The sequence below is a fragment of the Eleginops maclovinus genome, chromosome 9, assembly GCF_036324505.1.
Source record: "Eleginops maclovinus isolate JMC-PN-2008 ecotype Puerto Natales chromosome 9, JC_Emac_rtc_rv5, whole genome shotgun sequence".
NCBI lineage: Eukaryota > Metazoa > Chordata > Actinopteri > Perciformes > Eleginopidae > Eleginops > Eleginops maclovinus.
In genome coordinates this window covers 19,224,613-19,249,898 of record NC_086357.1, presented here as the reverse complement: position 1 = coordinate 19,249,898, position 25,286 = coordinate 19,224,613, and the positions used below count along the sequence as shown (strand labels likewise).

Here is a 25,286-nt window from a genome sequence, read left to right as displayed (position 1 = left end):
TAACTGCTTCAAGTCTTGCAACATTCATCCAAGAGCTCCACTCTGTAAATATATAAAAAGAGGTAAACAAAATTGGTCTCTGTTACGAACTTGCTGCAGTGGGAATACTTTTTTCTTTTCTTTCTGGCTCAAATTCACTATTTTTCAGAACCTCGCTGATGCAGCTTTCTGTCAATGCGCCTTGCCGCAGGTGTTTCTATGGCTGATTTCCCTCCGACTACAATTTGTTGCAAAAGTTCTGGCAGTCAATCGTAGCTGTCAGATCTCTTGGACTCTTGTACTCAAGAGGATGTTGAGCAATTTGAGCTCAAAAGACCCAAATATACAGTACTTTGGATAAGATCAGAAGCGCTTAGGGAACCTCTTAAGTAATCACATGTTCAAGGAATTTTACATTTGTAGTTTTCAGCGGGTATTCATTTGTGGAAATACAGCTCTGGAAAAAATTAAGAGACCACTGCAGCATTATCAGTTGTTCTGGTTTTACTGTTTATAAGTAAAATTAACATTTTATTATTCTAAACTACTGACAACATTTCTCTGTGTTTGAATTCAACAGACACTGGAATTGAATGGCTGCCATACATGCAGAGATTGAGAAGTCTCTTAATTTTTTCAGAGCTGTACATTTCTGTGTGAGCAGATAAGTACTGTTTTTAACTTCTTCCTGTGAGGGTCTTCTTGCCTTTGTCAAAAATAGTTTTGCCAATAGTTTCTTTTATCATTGAGAAATTCAGATAATGAGGCATAACTATTTCAAGCTAAGTGGTTCCAGATCCTCATAATCCAATAAAGGAAGTTTGCCTGCTATAACAGACCTCCAGCATCAGACCACTTGTTAATGGTTTGAAATGGGATACACTGCGAACATAATGTGTGACTTGTGTCAGTAAACAATATGTTTGAGATTTGTAAGAGGTTAAAACTCACTTTCTGATTTCGTTGGTCGATAAAGCCATCAAAATTGCCCTATAATGAGACGCTTGATCATTGTTTATTTCTGCAGGGGAGTTTAAATTACCTACTCGTATACAGTAACAGGGTGCCGTAAAGTCCTGACACAATAAACAGGATGTTACATTCTTCTTCTTGTCATGTTGTATCATCTGGATAAGTGCCTGGGGAATAGTTACAGTGATTGTTTTAAGGGTAGTGGAATAAATATTGGGCCCTGCACAAATGATGCTGATAGACTATAGTTTCAGAACGAAACATCCACTAAGCCAAAGATTACAGCAGCTCAGTTCTCACGCCAGCATGTCTCTATAGACTTTGGATTGTGCATTATTCAACACAGTTTGGATTTTTAAGAGATCAGTAAAAAAGCATTTTGGGGAAGTAGTCAGTTCAAAAGGTTGAACTGAAAATGTATTTTAAAAACCTTGTTATCTTCAATCCAAGCAATGTTTCCAATTTTATGTGAGATGGCTCTTGTTCTGAAGGGCCATAAAATGTACAATTGTCTCTCCTACAAATCACAGCCTCCTCAGGAGCAACAGGAGAGTCCATCTAAGGAATGCTCCATCACATTCTGCTAAACAAAGCTGCTAAAACAAGTCCTTTTCTGACATATTGTATACTGATTACCTCGGACAATTAATGGAAACGGGTGATGTTTTCTGCCCAAGCCATAAAAGGATTAGGAAGCTAAAAATACGACTTGCACCACACAGAGAGGCACTGGGGATCCCTTTCCCTCCAGGTGGGCAGGGCAGGGACACCAGATCCTAATCTGAAGAGGATATCACTTATCTTGAGACAAACAGCATAGATTAGGAGAGGAGACAGAAGATGCTTTGGGGACAGCATGTGGGAGGGCTCTAACACAATTACACACAAGCACCAAATCCCTCCTCTGATACCTCAGAGAAATGCTGGGGCGATAAATAGTAAACAGAGACCAAAGCCGGGCCATTTGTTTCCTGTCAGACTGCACCCGGATGCACCAAAGCTCCTCAGCAGAGAGAACACACACCTCAATATTTTAACTAAAAGCTAGTCACCTCCATCTGCACTATTCTTTGAAACAGATTGGATGAGATATGCAGATTAGCTTTTTTTTTATCCTTTATTCACTATTAGCTGTGATTTCGACCTGACAGTGACACCAGTCTTGCAGCACACTTTGACATTTCTAAGCAAATTCAAGTTCTGAGTAAAACCAGCTCACCCAGCAAATGGAATGTCCCGATCCTTGCTTCAATTAATTTTAAATCATACACAGTTTTGTAATTTCATTACCCCTTTGGCACTAAATTAAATATAACACGCACCAACTATTCAGGGAAGATTATGACGACTAGCACCCTAACACCTAAATATGGCTCCTTGTGACGTATATCAAACGTCCCCCCATCTGCAGAAGATTTTTGTGGCAAAAGTAAACACTTTAATCCAATTTCTTAGACCCCAAAGCCTCATTCAAGCAAGAAACCTTATTTATAGTGATTGCACTAGCCTTGATGGCTGTAGAGCTTTTTGATTCATGTCTCATGATTAATTCATGGCTCTTCCTATGTCTTATGTTGAATGCTTAAATCCCTACATGAGTCACCAATAATATACATTGAGATAATACAACCTTCATTAGGAATGAGACAGTTGAAAGATGAATGAATTGTCTTCGTCATATTGAGCTCTTCTCCAGCAGTTCCACTGAAGGGAAATGTAAATGTCATGGATTTGATTGACTTTGACAGGTTTAATAAAGACAGCAGCTTCTATTGTTTCCTTGTTTGTCGTTGAAAATATGTTTTGGATATGTTTTATCCCCACTCTGATCCGGTGTGGACTCTGGTCCACGTTGCACAAGACAGTTTGATGGGAAGTGAGTTCCTGCAACTCTGTCTGTGTGACAGCTGCAGCGTCTTTGATCCCATGCGCTGGAGGTGTTGGCATGGGTCTCCCTGCCACCCCCTCTGCATGCCCCACACTGTGTGCTCTGATGCCTGCTGTGGCTGAAACATAACTGCACCGATTAACTGCAAGGCATCTTTCAGTTGAATTTGTATTTGCATGTGACAGTTGAGTTAATTTACAATTAGCTTCGAGTTAGTTATATTTTGTGTGTGTAAACATGATTAAAATGTTAATTTATCAAATGAGGTAAAAATAAATGCTTCAAATGCTCAAAGGGGTGGTATATCTCTGGCCATCGAGCACTATTGTATACGTCGTGCATCATAACTGAGGCCTCATTTACATTTGACTGACAGTTTAACTTGTTTTAAAGAACAGATTTGCTTAAGGTTCATTACACAAGCTGCAATCTCCTTAACACTACCCTCATGCATCAAGTCATTTAAGTCAGTTAGAATACATTTATTTTGACAAGTTACATTCAATGCCTGTAAGAATTATTCTCCTTTTAAAAAAATTCATTTTGCAAAACCTGAATGGGTCAGTGTTCAGAAGGAGTCACGTTTTTAGCTTAACATTTTTACTACAGTATGCTCTGTTACTTCAGTCTTTTACCAAACATATACAGTTTATATTTACTGTAGGATAAATAACAGTAGTTTTTGATCTTTAAAAAGCAGATTCACAAAAAAGGTGTATACAAATGAAACACAGAACCACCATTTTATTTTCTGTTCCACATGAGGTTTTCAAAAGTGGAAACTCATTGAGGCAATGTAATATAATATTCACTCTCTTTAACAAACACAAATGCCCGTCCATATTTATTTAATTTACTCTCCTGACAACACATCAGAATAGAAATGAAGCATTGAAAAAAACAAAAACAGTACAACCCAACAGATTATTTCATTTAAAGCATGCACATAATAAAAGGCAATTAGATTTTAGGCTATTACACATTCTAACTGGAAGATAATACAGTGAGTAACAAGTTAAGACATGATGTGAAAGTTCATTTTCAACTGATCTTGATTAAAACTCACATATTAAGTTATTTTCTAATGAGCAGGGAGCTCTTCCCTATGAAGTTTAAAATAAGGACAACAAGAGTAAAGGCCACTGAGGTCAACAGCTGTAAGATGCACTATCTAACAGCAACCCTTTTTTTTTTTAATTGCACTCTTTCAAATGCTCTCAGATGTACATACATAGTGTGATACAGTATATAACATCCAGACCATCATGTAAACAAATGGCACAACATGTTTCTCACAACCAAACAATGGTTATAATAATAAAAAGATAAATATGAAGAAAACATCATAAAATGTATGAAAATCTCTATTGATAATGCATAAGGTTTCTTGTCGGTGGATGATTGATACGATCAAAGCATCAGAGAATAGGCTCTGTGTCGTTCCAATTGACGAATGCATCTTTCCACCTGAAACGAAAAGAAATCGGTTAAGGCCTTAAGAGCTGACCCAGGTGCTTACTGCATGATTCTTTACAACGTCAAGGAATTTGATAAGCACATTGTATAGTTGTTTTGAGGATTTGTAGAAAATCTGTTGGCACATGGTTGTCTGTGTGCTGGAAATGCATAAACATCCCTACCTTGTTCGGATGCAGTGCTCCAGCGGAGGGATGAGATCAGTGTCCACATCTTGATCGCTTAGGGACGATTTGCCAACAACTGAAAATCCAAATTAGAGACACTTGATGGATGCATCATTACCAATAAGTCAACACTGCTCATTGACCCTGACCATATAGATTGGCAGAAGAACATATATGTGAGGAAGTGAGGAGGCTCATTCACTGGTGTGAGGGGATGTGCAGTGAAAAATAGTGATGACACATACAGACAGTGAGGCGGATCTCCTCCTGTTGATTGGCCAGTCCATCATAATAGTAGAGGTCAAACTCCAGGCCCTTGTCCTGGTCGGTCAACAGCTCCCTCTGCAGGCCAAACAGCACGCTGAAGTGGCTTTCACTGCACACCACCCAAATAGGGTAACGGGGAGTCTTTAGGTAAGCTCCTACCTTAGATAGAGACAAACACAGCATAGGCATATATTAAGTCCAGGACTCTCAGCTAAATGGCAATCATCCATCAATCATTTACATTATTTTTTCTACTTGTAAAAACATTCCTTGCATGTGATTATGAGACAGGAGTAAAACATAAACAGGGTCAGGGTATTTGTTTATGCATGCCTCGTGATGCACTTCAAAGTAGACACAGATTGCCATTGTGTAAAAGGAACAGAACAGTGGTTTGTTATCTGTATGTTAAAGATTGTAGAAAAACTTTGAATATTTTTATTTTTGGCAAGGTCCATTATACAAGTTTGTATACTGTACAGTTTAAAGCTCTACCTCCTCCACTATTTAAGGTCCGACGCCAAAAAAAACAACAATTGTGGTTAAAGCGATCCCATAACGAGAGTCTCCATGTACACCACTCGGTCGATTGACTTTAATATGCCACAGCTTGATATCCAGAGAGCCTTCTCCCCATTTTTCTTTAGTTATCCTATTTTCGTGTGTGCGACGTATTTAGAATAAACACTTTCAGGCAGTGTATGTGTTGTTAACTATCAACTAAATCCCATAATAGCCTTTAGAACATTCTTTGCTGTTATTATGGGCGCATCTGTGCTTCTGATGGCACAGATGTGCCCATAATTACAGCAAAGAATGCCCCCTGAGGTCTTGTGTTATAACTTGAATCTGACTAGTATCTGATCTTTCAGTGGCAGGGTGACCAAAGAGTCGGCTGCCAAAGTCACTCACCTTGCAGATGTTATAGTGTTCAAACAGGGACAGCAGGCCCACGTCACAGTGGTCTTTGACTCCCTTCAGTAGAGTCATGTTGCCATTGCCTGAATCCAGCTCAATGTCATTGTCAAAGACATTAGAAACTGCCCTGCCGCAGAGCAACAGATTCACCAGCTCCTGGTGAAACACAAAGCAACTTAATAATCACAATGTATTTTGTGCAAACAGCAGTTAGCAGTATTGCTTACTGCCATGTTTGTTTGTGTTACTCAGAGATCCCTTTGCTTTACACAATGTTTATACCAATGTTCCTAAACTAATTTCATCAAGTTCCATTCATGCACCTTTATTGTTTGATATAAATTGCAATGCTGAATCACAAACTAACAAAAAGAATCCTCAATGCTCTAAATATTATCCTGCAATCTGTAGTAAGGGGTTATATCAAACCTGTGTGCAGTAGCCATGGGCTCCAATGAGTGTGTTAGTGTGCACGTCCATATCCTCTCTTACTCTAGAGAAAGAATTAAGAGAAAAAAGTGATGTTTCTTCATCCCGCTTATACTGATTCATACTTCAGAGTTTGTTCAGGTCATAGAGCAATAAAAGGCACAACATACTTTTCAACGGTTCGAGAGAGGACAGCAGATATGCTGAGCAGAAGGCATCCTAACGCCCCAGTCTCAAACTGTGGAAAAAAGAGGTTATGGCGAAAAAGTTGACAGTTGAAATTAAACTGAGGAAGTCAATATTTAGGTTTCTCACCTGATCAATGTGCCGCTCCAGAAGGGACTGCAGGTCCATGAAGTTATCCACAGTGAAACATGTTATCTGAAACGAAAGGTAGTTATAAAACCGCCACAGCAAATTTCATTTTGTAAATTGAAAGAGTATCAACACAGCTTTACTTTGTTTATTTCACACAATTCAGTTCCTTCCAAATAAATGTTAGATATAGTAATAATTCACAATTTCAACCTATTCAAAAGGTCTCATTGAAGTTCTGTTAAGCAAGGTTTGTATCATGTAGAGTAAAAATATTGAATACTTTTAAATATGACTTTACTATACTCATAAGAGCAGGTGTGTATGCAGTGGCATCTCTATACCTTTTCAAGCACTCCTTCAGATTTGTAGTATCCTGCTGGGGTGAAGTGATTTCTTCCTGAATTTCTGTTTTTAAAGAAAATAGAGGTAGGGGATTTCTGAGATCAACAAGTTTGTCAGGAAGTGAACTATTGGCTACCAGAGGTATTGTGATCAAAGCCAGACCTTCAACACATAAGCCAGTATCCACATGCATTAAAACTAATTACATTCCTTTAATGAGGTGCTTTAGTATTGGTCTGGAAGTAGAAGATTAAGTGCAATCTTACATTGCAATCGTAGCTTGGTTTTCCTCGCCAGCCCTCCAAAGTATTTCCGCAGTCGCTAAAACAAGACACTTTCTTCTGGTAGAATTAGAAGGTCTTAACCTCCTGAGAACAAAGTGGCATTTGAGTAGAAAGCAGTTAGTGTGGTGTGGTAATACAGTTAAATGCAGATACTTAGTACTTAACATAGGCTACAAAGCATGCCTTGATGTGAAAAAGCATCTGTGTGATTACAGCAGGGCATTCAGAGGTTAACATTGAGGATCAAAGCTGTGATTTGAAGAGTGACGTACTGAAGGCCTATACTACTGCTTTCAGTGTATTCAAACAGCAGTTTCTTTAGAACAAAGGCTTGGAAGGATGCCAGAACTCCACAAGGACCACCCTAGAAAATAAATAAACAGAGAGCATAATACCGCAAATCAATAAATCATATGGAAATCCGTTTTTTGTACATTATTGCAGTGGGATGGAACATTGAAGCCAACCTTTTTCTGCACGATTCCGTATCTCAGATCATGTGTTTCTGAGAACGTGAGACCCTGATTTCTCCATTCAACACTGAAACAATTTAGGCTGGTACCCAGAAGAACAGCTTTCAATTCCTGGGAAAAAAACAACAACAGCAAATAAACCGAAAATCAAAGGCAACCACAGAAACTCCACAGCATTTTTCAGTACTGCTGGTGTAAATCACAAACCATGGCGGTGTGTTGGTCCATGGGGTGGCCTGCATGGCTGTGCTCTGGGACAGTCCGCTGAAAGGACACTTTGGAGAGTTCTCCCAGATCGTCATCATCATCATCATCATCAATGTCATCTGGAATTCGATTAACAACACCATCAGCTTCCACAAATATGAGGTAACAAATACAAAACACAGCCTCTTTTTTCAGAGTACTGACCTAAAACCATCTCAGACACATCCAAATCTGCCACAGTTGGACTGGACAAAGACTTCACTCTGAGAAACAGACACAAGGTAGGTAACTTATGATGAACGTGATAGGAAACAACGTAAACAGTATAACAAATCCACAGAGAAGTATCAACAGAATCACTACTGTTAGCAGCTTAAAGCTATTTACTTTGTAGTCTTCCGTACGTCTTGTTGAGCTTTGTCAAAGCTGTTCTCCCTCTGCAGTCTTTCGGGTTCACTCCACATCTCCCATTGCCCTTCAACACAGTTAGCTGAGCGTATTTGTGTTTGGCTGCTTTCTGGGCTTTTTTGACGTTTGCCCGCCACTAAAACCCCGTCCTTACACTGCCTGTTGTCTTCATCTCTTTTTAGCAGCGGCTGGGACCCTTCAAGCTTTCGAGTCTGCCTTTTTTTGTTTGATTCCTGAAAGAAAAAAAACATAATTAATGACAAATGTTATGAATATGAGTAATGTGATGAGTATGGGATGAACACATTGTATTCTGCATCAGTAGTCCAGCACCTGAGCTGTGCTAGCTATTGGTCCAGCCATCATTCCACGTCTAATTCGATTACTTCTGTTCCTTTGGGTGCTCTCAGTAATCATGGAAAGCTTTTTCTCAGTTTCAGCTCTGGTGAGGCGTTCATTGTCGTGGAGGGAAGCCCTCAGTGGCTGGTCTTTTTGTTCTTCTAAGTCATAGGCCCAGAAACCTGTTTGATATTGGCTGGACAGTGGGTCTGTTTCAAGTTGAGAAGGGCGGAAGTCTCCTATATCAGATCTGTAAGAGAGATAAATCACATTTGTTTAAACTTATTTATTTTTTTAAAGGCAAAATAATGATCAAAACTAAACTTGTGAAATACCTTAATTTGTTGTGTTTCCCAATAACAAAAGCCGTTGTGCTCTCATCTGTTTTTGTGTCATTCATCGCTGTTTCTGCAGGAGAATTAGAAATCCAGCTCTTAGCTTGATCAGACTGACGGGGATAACTTTCATTGCTGGGGGTCTTGTCCTGCCCCTCAATATGATGCTTGACAATAATCTCGAGTAATGTTTTCAAGGGGGTGTTCTGAACCTGCAACAACAGAGAAGTTAGCAACACACTTGTTCTTTATGTAATCCACATCACAGCAGCCAATATCCAGCTGCAAAACTTACTTTATTATTTCGATAGAGCCCCTCCATGTGTAGAATCTGCCTCAGATGTGATCTGTTGTTAATACTGGCCTTTGTGCGAGGATATTCTTCGTCCATGCAGGCAATCGTCCTCTTGAGCCCCTGCGCATCAAAAGAGTTTTACATTATACTATATGAGACTATAAGTACTAGAAAGAAAGAAAAAGGAGGAAACAGCAAAGCCATTGTGTTGTTATGGACAGGGCAACCTCAATAAGCCCGCTAAAAGAAAAGTCTATCTAAATAAATTAATACTTTTAAATATTTGGTGGTTTAATCTTCTCCCAAAACAGTTTTTTTTAATTCTCTTTACGACCCGACGGCAATTATTAAATATTAAAACGTAGGCATATGTGGTTGTGGCATGGCTGTAATAAGTGTGTCCAATCATGAAGCCTATACGTGCCAAACTATCTGACATATCTGTCTGCGCGCACTCACTGCACGTGACCGGCGTCATTCACAAGCTGCTAGCTCGACAGCAGTGAGTACAAGAAATAGCCCTGTTAGTTGCTGATGGTCTTCATGCTCAGTGTACTTTTCTATTGGATTTATTTTTTGGTGTTGGCGATGGGGGCCTGAAGAAACGGATTGTCACTGTTACCACCTTGGCTATTTTTTTCAAGTTTTAGCGACTTTGAGCAAGAACGGTTAGCTACTTCCATTGGAAAGTCGCTTTAATGGTATTTTAATCGGATAATTTCAATATATTCTGCAAACTTCTTAAATTAAGGCTACAAACTCTAGCTTTAAGTGTAGGCTGTATGAAAGCCACCAGTCGCTCTGGACCAACACTGTAATGTTACATACAGGTGCTGAACAGAGTGGATGGTCGAACCGCTGCGTAATGGGTTGGCTTGTTGTGTTGTTGAATGACTTTGGTGTTTAATAGGGTTAGTCAACACACACAATAAAGCAAGGAAGCATCCCCGATGTGCAAGGTAAAACTCATATTATTGTGGTTGCATGAAAAGCCATAAACATATCCCTAGTAGTTTTATTTTCGAGGTGAAACAGCATTCCAGATGGGGGCCGATCGCCATGTACTGTACTGACCATGGCAAGTCATCCAGCAAGTCACTGCTGTGTCGCTTCTGACAGCAGAATCTGGTTTCAGAGTTGAACCTCAGTCTAAAGTTTGTCGCACAGATAACGAGGAGTCGCCCGTCTTAACTGTAGCACCGCTTTGGGCTAACTAGCTAGCTAGCGCTGGTAACTGTTTACATCCTGAGCCCGTTCACCAGCTCACTGTTAACGTTACTACCCAGCTCACCTTTCGGTTCAGATACTCTCGTACAACGGACGAAGCCACCTCTTCAGCTGAAACGACCATAGTGATGAATGTGTCCCGCTGTAATGGCCTTCTTCTGACACAAATACTCAGTTCCTCGGACAGTAGCCTTTAGCTGGCCGTCTAGTGAACTACATCAAGGGTGTGTGGTGTAGCCACAACCTGGACCTTTAGGAGACCGTCCAAATGAGCTACAGATTGGTGAAACAACTGCGCTGGTCTTTCACATCAGTTGTATGGCAATGTACGTTGTCATGGTGATGCCATGCGCAATAGGTCTTATTCTTCTTCGTTTATATTTTAGGGTAGCTCACATCCTTCATGTCGCATTACTGCCATCTGCTGGAGCTAGTTAACTACAGTGTCCAGTGATTCGGACACAGCGCCCTCAGTGCTGATTTAGTTTCTTTCCAAAAACAGAGGGATAATAGCGCATATACGATATTTCGAAGGTGCATTATTTTGAAAATGTACATCAGAATGTCCTGATATTCTCTGAGTGACTTTCTGAGGTGGCCTTTTATCAACATCAATTGTGATTACTCACCCAGTGGAAATGGAAAGTTCAATTTTCATGATCAGATATGTCTTCATAAATGTAACCTTAAGTTTTGAATTTGAGAACGTATTCATTCAGTTATAATAAGTAGTAAATTATTATTGATTTCATTTAGTACATGTTTCTTTATTTGAGCTCCAACATATTTTAGGTATGTTTAAGGTATATTTGTTATTGACCAGTAAGAGTAAGAGTTTTATTTTGAAGGCAGTTTTTACAGGCCTCTACATAGCATAGGATATGCGCAACGCTAACATCGTGGGGGCTGGCACCGGGTTGTCCGAAGTGGACGCTGGATTTACCGGAGTGTATAAACATTGTCACCTCTAGTGTAAAGCAACTTCTTCTGTTGGAATTTGAGAAAAAATATTATATATCATATGAGCAAAATCAATTTGATGACTAACACAAGAGTAAAACTTAATATTATCTTACCACTTTGCCTATAAAAAAGGGACACAAATTTGAATTCCAGTTATATATTCATATACACATAGCTAGTCCCAGTTGCATGACAATCAATTTCAATTTTGGCCACTTCCAAATCTAGAAAATAAATTGATGGATACCTGGGCTATACTCACTTATAAATTACAACAGCACAGGCATCAGGGAAGCACTTGTCCAAGTCTTCCCCATGCAACAGGAAAAGACACCACACACATTCTGATATTTCTGTTAATTTTATTAAAACATTTGAATTAATATTATATGACAAAGATTCAGACTAGCATATTCATTTTTAATTATCAAACCATAAAACGGTTACCTACTGTCAAGCACAACTGATTTATGACAACTGTATCAAGGGTTACATCAGACTCAAAAAGAAAAAAGGGGTTGGTGCATGAAAAATCAAGATATAAATTTTTTTTTTAAGATGCTGCAATTTAAAAACATTCAAACTGGACCTAAAGAGTTTAAACACAATCAGGATAAACATGAGTTCTCATTAGTTTGTCTCATCAATATCATTGTCAGTAGTTCTTCACTGTGGTTTTCCATGTGTCCACTAATATGACAGAGTACAGAAAACGTATTAGTTTTGATGAAGTTGTAGTACAACATCTAAGCCAAATTATTTTTACTGATTTTCCCGTACCTTGTCCTTTAAAATTCTTACAGAAGAACATCTTACATTTCAATGCCTCAAACACAATGTTTGCATGGATGTACTATAAAGTGTGATATTTACAATGCAATACTATGATACTTTAAAATTCCTGGATCTTATAAATATTGTAAGAGCCTCGCAGCAAAGATTACCCTTGACATGGGAACAAGAATCGTGTCTGTTTTTGGCACAAGTATCATCCTACTCTACAGGGAGTGCAGCTTTACAAACGTAAACAACATGTCGCTTTTTTTGTGTTGTGTATCCCTCCTTTAGGAATGCCAAGCATACTGCTATTCCTTTCCCTCTGCTGTTTGACCGCACTATGAGGGACAAAGTTTTACAAAAGGATTGAGAGACAACAGGGAAAGTTTCCAGAACATGGAAGGGCATCAGTAGTCATAAGCTGCAAAAAAGAAACAGAAGAGCAGTTATCCACATCTGTCTGAGTTCACGGAGTTCACAGAGGAGCATGCGATCCACTTTAAAGAAAGGAGTTGGAATCCAGATATGAGGTTTCATGCAGGCATGCAGTCACACCAAGGTGGTCTTACTTTCTATTGTGAGGATGCAGGTACTTGCTGCTGTGCCTCTGCTGTTCACAGCCTTGCACATGTACTCTCCCTCGTCCTCAGGGAAGGTCTCCGGCAGGTAGAGGCAGAACGTCTCCCCTCTCTCTATATACTGATAGTCCTCACAGTCCTGGAGCATCTCTCCCTCAAACCACCAGGTCACCTCCGGCTTGGGCTCCCCGGTGATCTTAACGGTGAACCGAACTGGCTCAGAGTCCACCACTGATTGGTTTTTAAGAGGCTTTTTAAACCAAGGAGCCCCCGATCTGGCGTGATCCTCCTCATCTTCATAAGCCGCAGAGCCATTAATGATGCTGCCCTCCTCCTCCACATCATCCTCCTTCTTCTGCACACCGAACAATAAAAACATTGGTGTCAAAGTCAAAGCAACTTCAACAAATCTCTTGCTTTGTTCACACGAATAAGAAAATCATTTTGCATATATGTTCATTAATGTTCCAAACTTTACTTTTTGGAGGGCCGCATCGATCTCTTGCTGCTCAAACTGCATCCTCTGCAGCTTCTGCTCCTCTATCCTCCTTTTCTCCTCGTCTTCTCTGGCTTTGGCCATTTGTTGGAATCTGGCCTTCATATCCACTTTCTGTTTGAATGGTGACTCATCGACCTTCACTGCAGATGATTCTCCTCCTTCATCCTCCTAAAAAACAGTTATCCAATGTGATTCTGAACATATCCCGTGTTGATATGAAAAAAATGAATGAGGGACACTTTTTTGTGTTAATTTTTAACAAATTGTGGCTTCTTGACTTATTGATCTGTTGTTAGAAAAGTCCCTGTATAATCTTACCTCCTGGAACCTCTCACTTTCTCTTTCTTTTATTTCATCATCAACTGCCTTCCTCCGTGCCCTCTCCATGTCAATCTTTTTCTGAATATCCTCTTCAGTCAACTGCTTGATCTTCTCAAATTTGGACTTGAGGTTCTTGGCCTGGATAGAGCCAGTCCGCTTGAGCTTGGTTAGTTCTTCATACTCTTTGCTCACAACATCTGAGCTCTCGTTCACTTCGTCCTGTGAGATAGAACGCAATTTATTTAAGTATGTGGTTACATTCGTGGTTGCAGTAAGATATATCATGTATGCATTCATAGGATTTCAGAAGATGTTAGTACTGTAAAGTCAACAATAATTGGCTGATAAAGTTTTACAGTGGTCTGCACACATCGGTTTCAAACTCACCTTGTCCATCTCTTGTCTGAGTTGTTCAAATTCCTGCTTCTCCTGCTCCATTTTCCTTTTGCGTTCATCTGCCTTGCGCCTCCTCTCAGCTTCCTCCTTCTCCTTCAGTAGCTCTTCAAAGTTCATCTCCAGTCTTTTAGGGTGCAGTGCTTCCTGAGATTCACTCTTCACCATCCCTTCTTCTGCATCCAGTACCTATACACATACAAGTAAACACAAAGGAATATATTTCTGAGTGGTAGGGAAATACCAGTGTCAAGTTGTTTATCCATAACGGAGCAAAACAACAAATACATGTTTAAATACTGATCCAATAATAAATAATGCCAAAACAGCCAGCAAGCACAGAATTATATAAACCTTCATCCTCATCCAGAATCCAATAATAGATCACATTTAGACAGTGGGAAAAGTGAAAATAAGCGGCTGCGTGATGTAGACCAAAATTGCTATGTTCAAAGCTGCTATTTATTTATAATGACATGCATGACGTGCATTTAGTGTATATAACTGTATCCAGGGACAGTTCAGCCGCGCAGTAGCTTAGCAGCAGCAAATTAAGTCGAAGCATAGGCACCAGAAACTACCTTGTTCTGTTAATCATCATCAGTAAAAGAAAATCACACTGTTTTGACTTACCATGCTCTTACGGGCCTCAGCAAAGAGCCTCTTCTCCTCTTCCAGTCTCCTCTTGGCGTCCTCCTCAGCTTTCTTCTGCTCTTCTTCTCTTCTCTGGCGTTTCAGATCCTCAAAACTGGCGCAAATCTTTCCAGGCTTACTGCCCTCCAGGTTCACTAAGGCCATCAGCACCTCGTCATCTTCGTCTACGAGCTACAAGAGTGAGAGCGCAGCAAGGTAAGGTTGTATTACTTTAGATAAGGAATGGCTGATGGTGTGATTATATTTTGCTAGTTTTAATTATTCTTTCAAAATGAGGCTACTGTTATTTTTCAGATTTTTTTTTTCCCACTAAGAACTGTTAGCAATGAAAATAAAAGAATCCATAACCCACATTTTTTTTTAAAATCCACCTAATTCCCCTAAAGCTCACTCATTAAGTCAATATTCATTTTGGGTTTTTTTTGTTTTTTTTCACAATGCCACCAGCTTAGATTCAAGGAAGTTACTTCTCCAGTCCAAGAAATTGTCTAATATAGCCCATAATCCAATTCAAAACTTTGGTTTAGCTAATAATCTTTAGAAGTCACAGTAGATTGTTTTGTCTTGAGCTAGAGCCAGGCTAACTGTTTCGAGTGTTTGTGCTAAGCTAATCATTCTGGCTGCTGCCACACATTAAGCTTACAGATGTAAAAGTGTTATCGATTTCCTCATATTTCTCATATAGCCAATAGGTATTTTTCCCCTAAATCTGTGACAGTTCTTTTTAATTAATATCAGATCTGGGGAACAGTTTCATGTGGATGGTATTACCACCAGATGTTTTCAAAATGAACTGTCTGAGAACTTTCATCATCTAAGAAGTGTTCATTCTGAATTGTATCTCTGGAACGCATACTGACCATGCTCTTCCTGGCTTCAGCGAAAGCTCTTCTCTCCTCCTCCATTCGTCTCTTGTACTCCTCCTCTGCTTTCTTACGTTCTTCCTCCACTCTCTGCCTTTCCACCTCTTCAAAGCTCAACCTTAGTTTTCCAGGACGGTGCTCCTCCTTGTCTTCCTGCACTGCCTGAGTATTCTCTTCATCTTCTCCCTGATAACAAGCAAACATTTAAAAAGCAAAATGTCAAGATTTACTTCAGGGTAAAACAAGTTTATATTTGGAAGTTTATGAGGTGTAAATCCACACTTGTTTATCATCACAGAACTGACATTTTTTTTTGATTACGCTTCTTGTCAGAATCTGGATGCAAGGAACTTTATATGGTGTGTTGCAAAGGGATTGTTGTCATATAAAACTAGTACAGCTATACATTGACATTATATTAAGTCGTTTTGTTACCATTCCCAGCCTGGCCTCTTCGAAAGCTTTCTTCTCCTCTATCAGACGGCGCTTGGCTTCCTCCTCGGCCTGCTTCTTCCTGTGCTCCTGCCTTTCCTTCTCCAGTTCCTCAAATGTCATTTTCAGCTTTCCAGGAACCACCTGCGCCCTCTCTGAAGGCTTCTCCTCATCCTCCTAAATCAAAATAAAAGTGAAACTTTTTAAAATGTGATCCACAATCTCTAGTTATTATTAAAAAACAACAACATACTGTTCATATTCCTACCTGTTCAACAACCGAGCACCGCTTGGCATCCCTGAAGGAGCGTTTGTTTTCATCGTAACGTCTTTTCTTCTCTTCCTCTGCCTTCTTTGTTATTTCCTCCTCTCGATTCTTCTCCATGTCTTCAAAGTTCATCTTGATTCTGCCCGGAGGTCGAGATACCTTCCCTGGAACCACTCGTACCAGGATTGAGTCATCTCCTTCCTAAATGGTGTTTGGTAATGTGGGAATACCCAAATTATTACAAAAGCACAGTGGGTGAGTAACACACAAGTTACACATTTGCCAAATTATATGATGATTACATTTGCAACAGTTTAGTTCCTTAGAAAAATAACTTTAATCCTTGTAATTGAGTTTTTCAATGTTACTGTATGCTACTTTTTAATCCTAATCTCTTTAAAAATGAATAAGCAAAAAATAGTAATACTTTTTATGTACAATTGTTTGATAATGCTTCTACTTAAGAAGGGATTTAGATGCATGACTTACAGTTGCTTACTTGTTTTAGAGTTTCTTTGACATATGGATACTGTAATGTATCAGATTACCTTTTCAAAAAACACATTCAGGTCAATCTCAGTGCTTACACACACAAATACACACACAGGCTGGGAGTAAAAGCATGTGGGTGGGTAGGGGGTAACTCTATTGGCCTAATGTCGCCATTTGCAGTAGGTCAGGGTTTGGGTGTCAGTCTAAGATAGCTGGGTCTAATTTAGTCACAGTAAGGAGGTCTAGAGCTACTTTGGTCACTGGGAGGTGTGGGAAACAGTTGCCAGTCATTTGCTGTCTACACCTGACAGCACTGCTGTTCCAGTTGTTTCTAGAACATACAGTCAGTGCTTCCTTCAACAGGATCCTTTTAATCATGAGACATAACCCATTACTACATAACACTAATGCAGAAAAACTAAAGAATGGAGGTGTCATTTGCCGTGCATAACAGATGTAAGAAATAATGCACAAAAGTGCTTTCTATTTAATGTATTTGTAGATGAGTCACCCATAAGAATAAATTCCATTTGTAGGCTTTGGAGGAAACACGTCATTATTTTGTCTGCAGCATTACTAGGACCATAGCCATGATTTATAAACATTGATTGTCAACAGCCCTAATCACTTCCAAAACCTTCAAAAGGAAATCTCACATTTGTTAAAACATATTCAAAACAAAAAGCCAAATCAAATCTATAGTGCTTCAACACGTTTTTCTACAGCCTTGTTCTCGCTGTACTGTAGCAGCATTAGAGCAAAAGAAGTAGTCTGTGATTGCCTTCAATAGCCTTTCTGGCACAATAATATTACATAACCATTCCCAAGAACCACACTGTCTAAAGGTATAGTAGTTAAGTAGTTAAGTCTTGTCTGTTTTGGACTAATTGGAACTATTTATTTGATCCACATTAAACCCTTTTCACCAGAAGTCTTATACAGTAAGATATAATAATGACTATAATCCATTTACCACAAGTTAACCTGCTGCTCATGTCAACATTGCTACTGGTATTTTAAGATCTATAGTCGGGCTCTTCCAACTGTTTAGATCTCAAGTGCCACTTATCTGAGTGGCAGCTGAGGATTACCTGAATCATTTAAGATACAAATATACTATTCTCATCTGTAAGGCAATCTTTAACCATTTAGACATGTTGTCCCACCTCCCAGCAGGTCAAAGAATTCAGGCCAAGTCTACTCACCGCAGCTGCTTTCTTAGCCAGTTCTTTCTTTATTTTGGCTTTTTCTATGTTGTCCTGGGCTTCCCTCTTCTTCCTCTCTCCTTCCATCTTCTTCCTTTCTCCCTCTTGTCTTTGTTTTTCCATTACTGCAAACTTCCCCTTCACACTACCTGAGGATTACACAGAGCACAACACAATCCTTTAGCGCCTTCTCCCTCCATAATTCCTCCCTGATTATCCATCTTTCTTTCCCTTTGTGTATCTTACCTGTGATTTTGGGGACGTAGGATTTTTCTACCTTTACTTGCTTCACCTCCTCTTCCTCATCACTGGAAGCGAGTAGTTCTTTTATCTGTTGGCGGATCAGAGGAAGAGTTGTGGTGAGGTTACAGTTTAGCTGGGATCATCTCCTTTGCAAACCTCAGGAGCCATGCTGGTCCCAGCAAGAACAAGAGCCTAATCCCTGCTAATAACCGGGTCATGTGACCTGCAGGTGGGCCTCTGATTGGTCCTTGGTGTTGTTGCACCAGCAGGAGATGAGCGCAGGTGCTCAAGCCAGACCAGCATTGGCACAGTTGTACACAGGAAGGTTTTCCTGTCTGATAATCCACTCGTAACACCGTATCACTGTTTATTTCACTGCAGTAAACCCTAGACAAACTGTCTTAATTTAGAATTAATCTCTGGAATTCCACTTTCATTTTCACACATAGCTGCTCAGTCACTAAAATATTTAATAATATATTTCAGTTTTGAAATTAAAAATATCTGATTTGAATGGCTTAATATTACTTAAATTGAAAAAGACATTTATAATTTTAGACGATTTCTAACAATTATTTATTTTATATTATTTACAAATCTGTCCATTGTTTAACGATTAGTTGATAAACCAATAGTCCGTAAAAGACCAGATTATAGTCGGATTGTGCTTTGCTCAAACAAAAGTCCAAACCCAAAAATATTGAGCTGGCAATTAACACAAAAAAAAAAGATAGAAAAGTCATTACCTTTGAGGCCTAGCAGTAGATATTTTCTATAAAAAATGTCCCTTAAGAGGGGCCGGTTATAAAGAAAATGAACTTATTTGAGACGACAGACACTTTACGCATTGTTCTCTGTTGCCCTAACCTGCAGCCTACATTACCCACAATGCAACTTGACAAATCTTAGCCCAATTATGCTTGTAGCTAAAATTATTTGAGAAGTGTTTTTACAGTAAAGTAATCATTTGTTGCCAAATTTTTTGAGTACTTATACACCACTGTTTTCCCCCTATGATATTGGTATAGTATATAGTATATACATGGTATGTGTACAATTCGGGAAGTTAATTAACTTAAAATGAATGTCATTTAGCGTAAGGCTGTTGCACAACATGCGTTTACAATTACGCAGAATCAGTCCTTTAGTGGTTGTGAACATTATTAGGGTTAAATATATTTTGTAATTCTCTTTTGAAATCAAGCACAAATCAAAGTGGAACAAACATGACACCATACTTATGAATTGTGTTAATTCTATGAAACAGTGTGTGGTGTAACAGTAAGTTCTCACTCAAACTTGCAGCCTTGTCACCCCCTCATGCCTCATCATGCCATGCAGGTCACGGTTGGAGGTTAGTGGGGTTATATGTCTTTGACCTGCTGCTTTCTGCGGCTCCACTCTCTCTCCTTGACATATTGATCCTTCCTCTTCTGCTGCTCATCCTTGTTCCTCTGCCTGCTGCGCTCCTCCCTGGCCTTCTGCATGGCCTCAAATTTGCCCGTAACTTCCCCCTTTTCTTTATTAAGGCTTGGCACATAGCTTCTTGCAACCCGCTTTCTGGATCGGAGGAGTTTCTGTGGTTTATCAGTTGAGAGGAAATATCAAATTAATTGTGCAAAATAGTCTTTGTATGATAAGTATCACATCATGCAAAAAAATGAATCTTAATGATTTTAATACTCCTCACTCACTTGTTTTTTAAGGTCCAATTCAGAAGTAGTCAGGTCTTCATTTGTGTCAGATTCTGCATCCTCCTTTGTCTCTGTGTCCTGTTTTACTCCATTAACAGCTTCTGAGCTATCCTCCTTCTCCTCAGCTGTGCTGTTTTCTTTTAGATCCACACCATTTATATGTGTCTTATCTGTCTCATTTATTTCTTCATCAGTCACGTTGCAATGCTCTTTTTCTTCTGTGAGCGACGTCTCCTCATTTTTCTCCTCGGCTGTGTCTTCTTCATCAACCACCACGTCATCTTCTTCAAGTGTTGCATCAGCTTCCTTGTTTTCGGCATCGCTCATGTTGAGTTCACTTTCAGTTGTGACATCATCCATGTCGTGGCCGTCCACAGCCGCAAACTGCGCCACCTCAGTCATGTTTTACCACAAGGACAAGTTGACAAACAGACTGTTCTAATGTTACCTGCAAGGCAAAAACAGAGAGTGAAGGCATGAACCATATGTACAAGTGATTCATTGGCAATCTGCACTTTACAAGTACGTTATGGGATGTATGTCTTCTTAAATACTCTGTTGTTGCACTTTGCAAAATCTAACTGTCTTCAAAAAGACAAAAAAAACTTCATAGGAACACATGTGAAAAACATTGGTTGATAAATTCTACATTGTGTTTATTATTTCATTGTAGGGATTACCAAGAGCATTCATTAGTCTCAAACCCAAAATGGGTTAGCGGTCAGTGCCTTCATTTGTGCATAATTCGAGATGGAAGAAAATATAAACTTTCTTTTTAAAAGTTATGACAACTTTGAAAGTTCTTCACTGATCCATATTCGTATTGTCTCGTTAGCCTTTTTAGCACTACAATGTTTTTATTCCATTTTAAACTGCATTATGAAGTTGTTTTTTTAAAAGCCGGATCCTATACTGTTACATTGATTTATAGTTCTGTAATATTATGTTCCAAGTGTTGGGATTTAAATGTGCCACAGGTATTTATTGACTACAAAGTTAGGGGCAAAGAAAGCTGCTTCACTTCCTAGTATGTTGAGAAAGAGTGCAATAGAAGCTTGACCTCTATTTATAGACCAGTTTTTGGTCCAGGACATGTGATCATGGCTATTTCTGAAGAGTGATAGTCAGTTGGACAGAGCTCAAGGTGGCACCCACATGTCGCCCCACAGACCCTCGACCAAACAGCCAGACAAAGAGACAACTGGATGAACCAGGGCTGTTTGGGCCGTTAGTCATCAACACTAGCAACTGTTTCCATTCACCTGTGTCCTCAAATACCTTTTGTGTGATGATAGTGTCAATATCACATTGATTTTTACATTTCTTTTACAACCTTGAAGTGGGCCCACTGTCTGTGATCAAATTAACATTTCCACGCCATTGTGACTCAAAAGTCACCATCTTTACAACATTATTTAGAATATTAATATCATGTTTCTTCCATTTAGTCTAGTTTAGCACAGTGTGAAGAGGTGCATTGTATTGTTTGACCAATGGGACCAAGCTTTTTGAATGAGAATGACATTAAAAATGCAAATGTATATCGAAACCAGTACATCTAATTTCATTACTTGTTTCTAAATGTTCATTATGAAAGGTTTCTTATTAATCATGATCAATTGCTCTCATCTCCCAATCTCAGCAGTAAGAAGAAGGTAAATGTTGAGAGACTGACTGACAAATGTGTACAAATTTAAGACTCAAATGGTATGACTGAGATGGGGTGATGAGAAATTGTTGTCTATGTCAAAAAATATATATAAATCAAAACAAAAATAGGCTCGCTCATAAATCTTCTGATCTGATGTTTGACTGACTCAATGTCACATAAATCAACGCTAAACTACAAGAAAATCCAGGTAAAGGACAAACTTTCTGGTATGGGGGGTAATATTCTATTTCTGTACTCAGCTGGCACAGTATATTAGTTTGGGTCATAGAAAATACTTTGAAAATATACAGTTAGAGTAATGTGTTAACTTATTATAACTAAACCTGTCCATCAGATATATTTATCGTCTATTTATTAATGCCTGATCACATATTGTGGATATGAGTGGTCACTACCACCTGTATCTAAACTAACAAACACATGTTGATTGACAACAAGGGGCTATCTGATGTATCTGCCTAAATTACGAAGTAGTCTATGATCCATTAAAGGCAACTTTTTTAATTGACTCATAGCTTTGACCTTGCTCATCATGATGAACAGATTATTGTTTAACAAACCAAGTTTTTCTAGCCAATTTATTAAGCATGGGAGTTTACCTCTTTAGATTGCTGTCGTCCTCCTGTGTTTGATTTTTTCTTGAAATCCTTTGGGTCGATATTTGCCACGAAGTAAAAACGCAAGACAATCCGAGATGCGACCACCGCGTGCACACACTCCACTGGCTGCTGGTAGCGTGTCCGCGAGCCTTTTCCATAAAAGTACCGTTACTTTCTACCGGATACTGCATGCCGCGCACGCCTGCTGGAGGTTCAGCTGTTGCCTCGTGAACGCGCGCACACACACGGCCTGGTCCAGATCATTTGCAGTCACTCGCAGCTGCATAAATAGTGCGAATAATTGCCTTTAAAAATCACTCACAATCTTGTACGGACAATTATCGGTCCTGTTATTGTGTTTTAATGATTCATTTGTAGTCATTTATCGTACAGAGTCACTGAAAGGTATCCAGGTTTTTGGTTAATGAGTTTATAATGCACTGACCATGTTTATATTCTGTGCTATCGCTTTAATAGTTTCATTATCACCATATTACACCATTTAAAAGTGTTTATGTTATTCTTAAGTGTAAACTATTAAATGTATGGGTCAGTACAGTGATCATCATACTTCCATCTGTTTGTTGTTGATTTGCTAGAGGACTAATTGTGTCATTTTGGAAAGTTTTGTGCAGATCGAAGTCTCACAACTGTTGTGTATACCCTTACCTGTCCTGCTTTCATCAATCATTTCTGTTTATATCATTGTCTGTCTGATATATGTCTGATTTGACTGGCTTTAAAAAAAAACTGGACACTATTCTGGTCAGGTCTTTTTGGGATACCATCTAATTGCAGTCAGACATTATCATTATCTGCATGTTGGCCTGTTCGAGCCAAAATTCCTAACTTATCAGTTAAGAGGGAGACCTGCTTGACCTTTGTTTTTCCCGCCTACCTTAGATGTTGCTGTCACGTTTGCAATGGCAGTTGGAGCGCATATTGTCACGCCAAGAGCTGAATGACAACTTAAATATTGGCACATCTAGTCATCCAGAATAAATTCTATCACACATTTAAGGACACATAGGCTCCCAGCATTAGCCTATCAGAGTTCTGATGGTTGAGTCTTCACTTGAACTGAGATGAGAAAGCAGTTCTCTAACACAGGGTGGATGTAAATAGAAAGTCTGCAGCAGACACATTTTGTCTGCTCTAATGGCTCCATGCACAGCTGCTGACTCATTGACCAAAAGGCTGCACGCAGAAAATCCACCAAGTACATTCATGGTAAAGTCCCCGTTCAAGTATTCAAGGAATGTTATAGAGATGTATTTGCAAAGTGGCACACCTCCTCTCTTATCAGGCTGTCATAAACTTTTTTTTAAACTCGTTTGGCACACTGTATTATATGATTTGCTTAAGAATGATAATGTGAAACCACAGGTAAATGTCAAGATAAACAGTGAGGGTTACAAATGTCAGAAATGCTCACTATGTCCAGTTAGGGGTGGTAAGGCTTAGGGAAATCCCCCCCCCAACAAGAGGGCCGAAGCTTTGGCTAATACTGTGCTGTGAAATCTGAGATCCAGAGCATGATTGGAAGAGAAAGAAATGGGAAAGATTGGGGATTCATTTGTTGAAAGAACTTAAATACAACTGCAAGTTCATCACTTGCAAAAAGTTAGACAGTTATTCACACAATTCAACAAATCTGAACAAAATAAATATAAGAGCAGATGCACACTAAGACCTTCAGCCAATGTAAGTTTAAGATAGCGTGAACTTCTACTTTATGTTGGTGTATTTGTTTGGAGTTTTTTTTAACTCAAGCCTTATGAAAGTTAAATATAAAGAATAAACATGAAATGGGTGTCCGTATCTGCACCATATGGACTTTTGATTGTTTTGAAGGGTCTCTTCTCCCCCCTGTCATTTGTTCACTTCCTGCTCAGATTAAGGCATGCATTGTGTGGGGGTCTGTTCTGTGAACTCTCGGGCTAAAAGGGCTCCGTCCTCCTCTGTTCTGTGTCCTGCGGGGCATTAGGGACAACAAGGGGACGGCTTTAAATAGCACCACAGTTGTGGGGACTTATCAACACTGTAAGGACAGCTAACCTGAGTCAGACCGGGCCTCAGCCTCAGCTGCTGCAGCTCTGCCCCGACACCCCTATAAATGTTTTTTGTGGTGGTATAGCCCACCCCACCCCCCTCCTGGAGCCCCAGTAGCTCAGCAGGTCAAAGCTGTGCTGCTGGCTGCTGGACACATCACGCCATCTGTCTGCACCTCTAGTGAAACAGTGTTCAAAAGTAAATAATAAATACCAGACTGCATTACCAAGGAGACTTGATCAATTACACTGTACAGAAACATATTCATCAAGGGAAATCTTAACTGATGCTACATTTTATTGCAAAATTAAATATCCTTACTGTATGTCCCTGCAATACAAACTATTTATAATTAATGTAAAAATCTGATCTCAGTTAATTCAACTATTGTATTTATATGATCACGTAGTATTTGTATGCATAAAATCACAATGTGTTTAACTGTTTCTCTCTTAAACTTCACAAGCAATGAATACATGTTGCAATTACACAGCTGTGGTTAACAAAAAAATAAAAGCAACCCTTCCACAGAACAGATGCCCCCTATTCAAAGAGCACACCACACTCCTAACAAGTCACTTTAAGGCACACAGTGAGAGAGAAAAAAAAAAAGTTTGATAACATCAAAAGTAATAAATTGGGTCTGAAATGGTCTAATGCCTTGTGTCTTTCCTATGTGTGTAGAATTCAAAAACCGACTGTCAGCCCTCTCAGCTAACAGGCATTGGCATAAGCGAGACATACTCTTGCAAGACGGTTAAGAGTAGTGTTATCCATGGCTGACCACAATCTCTAACTACACCATTAACAAAGATTGATATATAATTGTGCAGTGCTTAACTTTTGGTCACATGCACTGGCATCCTATAATAAAGACTTTGATGTTACTGATCTTGCCTTAATGTATAGAAATCTTGTGGAACAAATTAAACCATAATGTACATGTTCCTTTAGAGACACCCTTTTTAACTTTCTTCTGTTTTTGTCTTAAGTGGGAGTGCTTGTGCAGGATTAATTGATCTCTTACTGCCCCCTAGTGAAAACGCAGACAAATGCCTCTGACAACAAATCCTGACTTTGCTGTTGCAGCAATTATGTGCTCGTAGATCTCTTTGTTAAAAACTAAGTGTTGTGTCCTAATCTCTTATTGCTACACATTCATTATATTATAGTTTGCTCCTCTATTATTTTTTATTCAAAGGCTGATTTAATAGAACAAAGTAGCTTGAACAAGTGAATATGAATTTGGTAAAAAGA

The 25,286-nt window shown here is 39.2% G+C and overlaps 2 protein-coding genes across 5 annotated transcripts; both read right to left on the bottom strand.

Moving 5' to 3' along the window:
- Positions 1-3,563: 3,563 nt before the first annotated feature.
- mindy4 (MINDY lysine 48 deubiquitinase 4) lies at positions 3,564-10,663 on the bottom strand. Of its 3 annotated transcripts, none has more exons than XM_063890518.1 (18): positions 10,389-10,663; positions 9,098-9,217; positions 8,803-9,014; positions 8,462-8,717; positions 8,108-8,361; positions 7,925-7,983; positions 7,721-7,839; positions 7,508-7,624; positions 7,313-7,404; positions 7,023-7,124; positions 6,756-6,819; positions 6,412-6,477; positions 6,267-6,334; positions 6,097-6,160; positions 5,662-5,823; positions 4,728-4,908; positions 4,480-4,558; positions 3,564-4,306 (listed from the first exon to the last, which is right to left on the bottom strand). In XM_063890518.1, the coding sequence occupies exons 1-18, from the start codon at positions 10,446-10,448 to the stop codon at positions 4,258-4,260; spliced, it is 2,124 nt and encodes a 707-aa protein (XP_063746588.1). In that variant the 5' UTR covers positions 10,449-10,663; the 3' UTR covers positions 3,564-4,257. The 3 variants fall into 3 exon arrangements, with proteins under 3 accessions (XP_063746588.1, XP_063746589.1, XP_063746590.1); XM_063890519.1 differs by having other exon boundaries at positions 5,662-5,820; XM_063890520.1 differs by lacking the exons at positions 3,564-4,306; positions 4,480-4,558 and having other exon boundaries at positions 4,728-4,904.
- A 966-nt stretch (positions 10,664-11,629) lies between these two features.
- nexn (nexilin (F actin binding protein)) lies at positions 11,630-22,123 on the bottom strand. 2 transcript variants are annotated; one of them, XM_063892169.1, is made up of 14 exons: positions 21,978-22,123; positions 19,707-20,154; positions 19,392-19,589; positions 18,016-18,100; positions 17,770-17,918; positions 16,073-16,273; positions 15,808-15,981; positions 15,370-15,558; positions 14,489-14,680; positions 13,850-14,044; positions 13,460-13,681; positions 13,121-13,309; positions 12,634-12,997; positions 11,630-12,485 (listed from the first exon to the last, which is right to left on the bottom strand). In XM_063892169.1, the coding sequence occupies exons 2-14, from the start codon at positions 20,106-20,108 to the stop codon at positions 12,472-12,474; spliced, it is 2,574 nt and encodes an 857-aa protein (XP_063748239.1). In that variant the 5' UTR covers positions 20,109-20,154; positions 21,978-22,123; the 3' UTR covers positions 11,630-12,471. The 2 variants fall into 2 exon arrangements, with proteins under 2 accessions (XP_063748239.1, XP_063748238.1); XM_063892168.1 differs by lacking the exon at positions 11,630-12,485 and having other exon boundaries at positions 12,614-12,997.
- Positions 22,124-25,286: the final 3,163 nt, after the last annotated feature.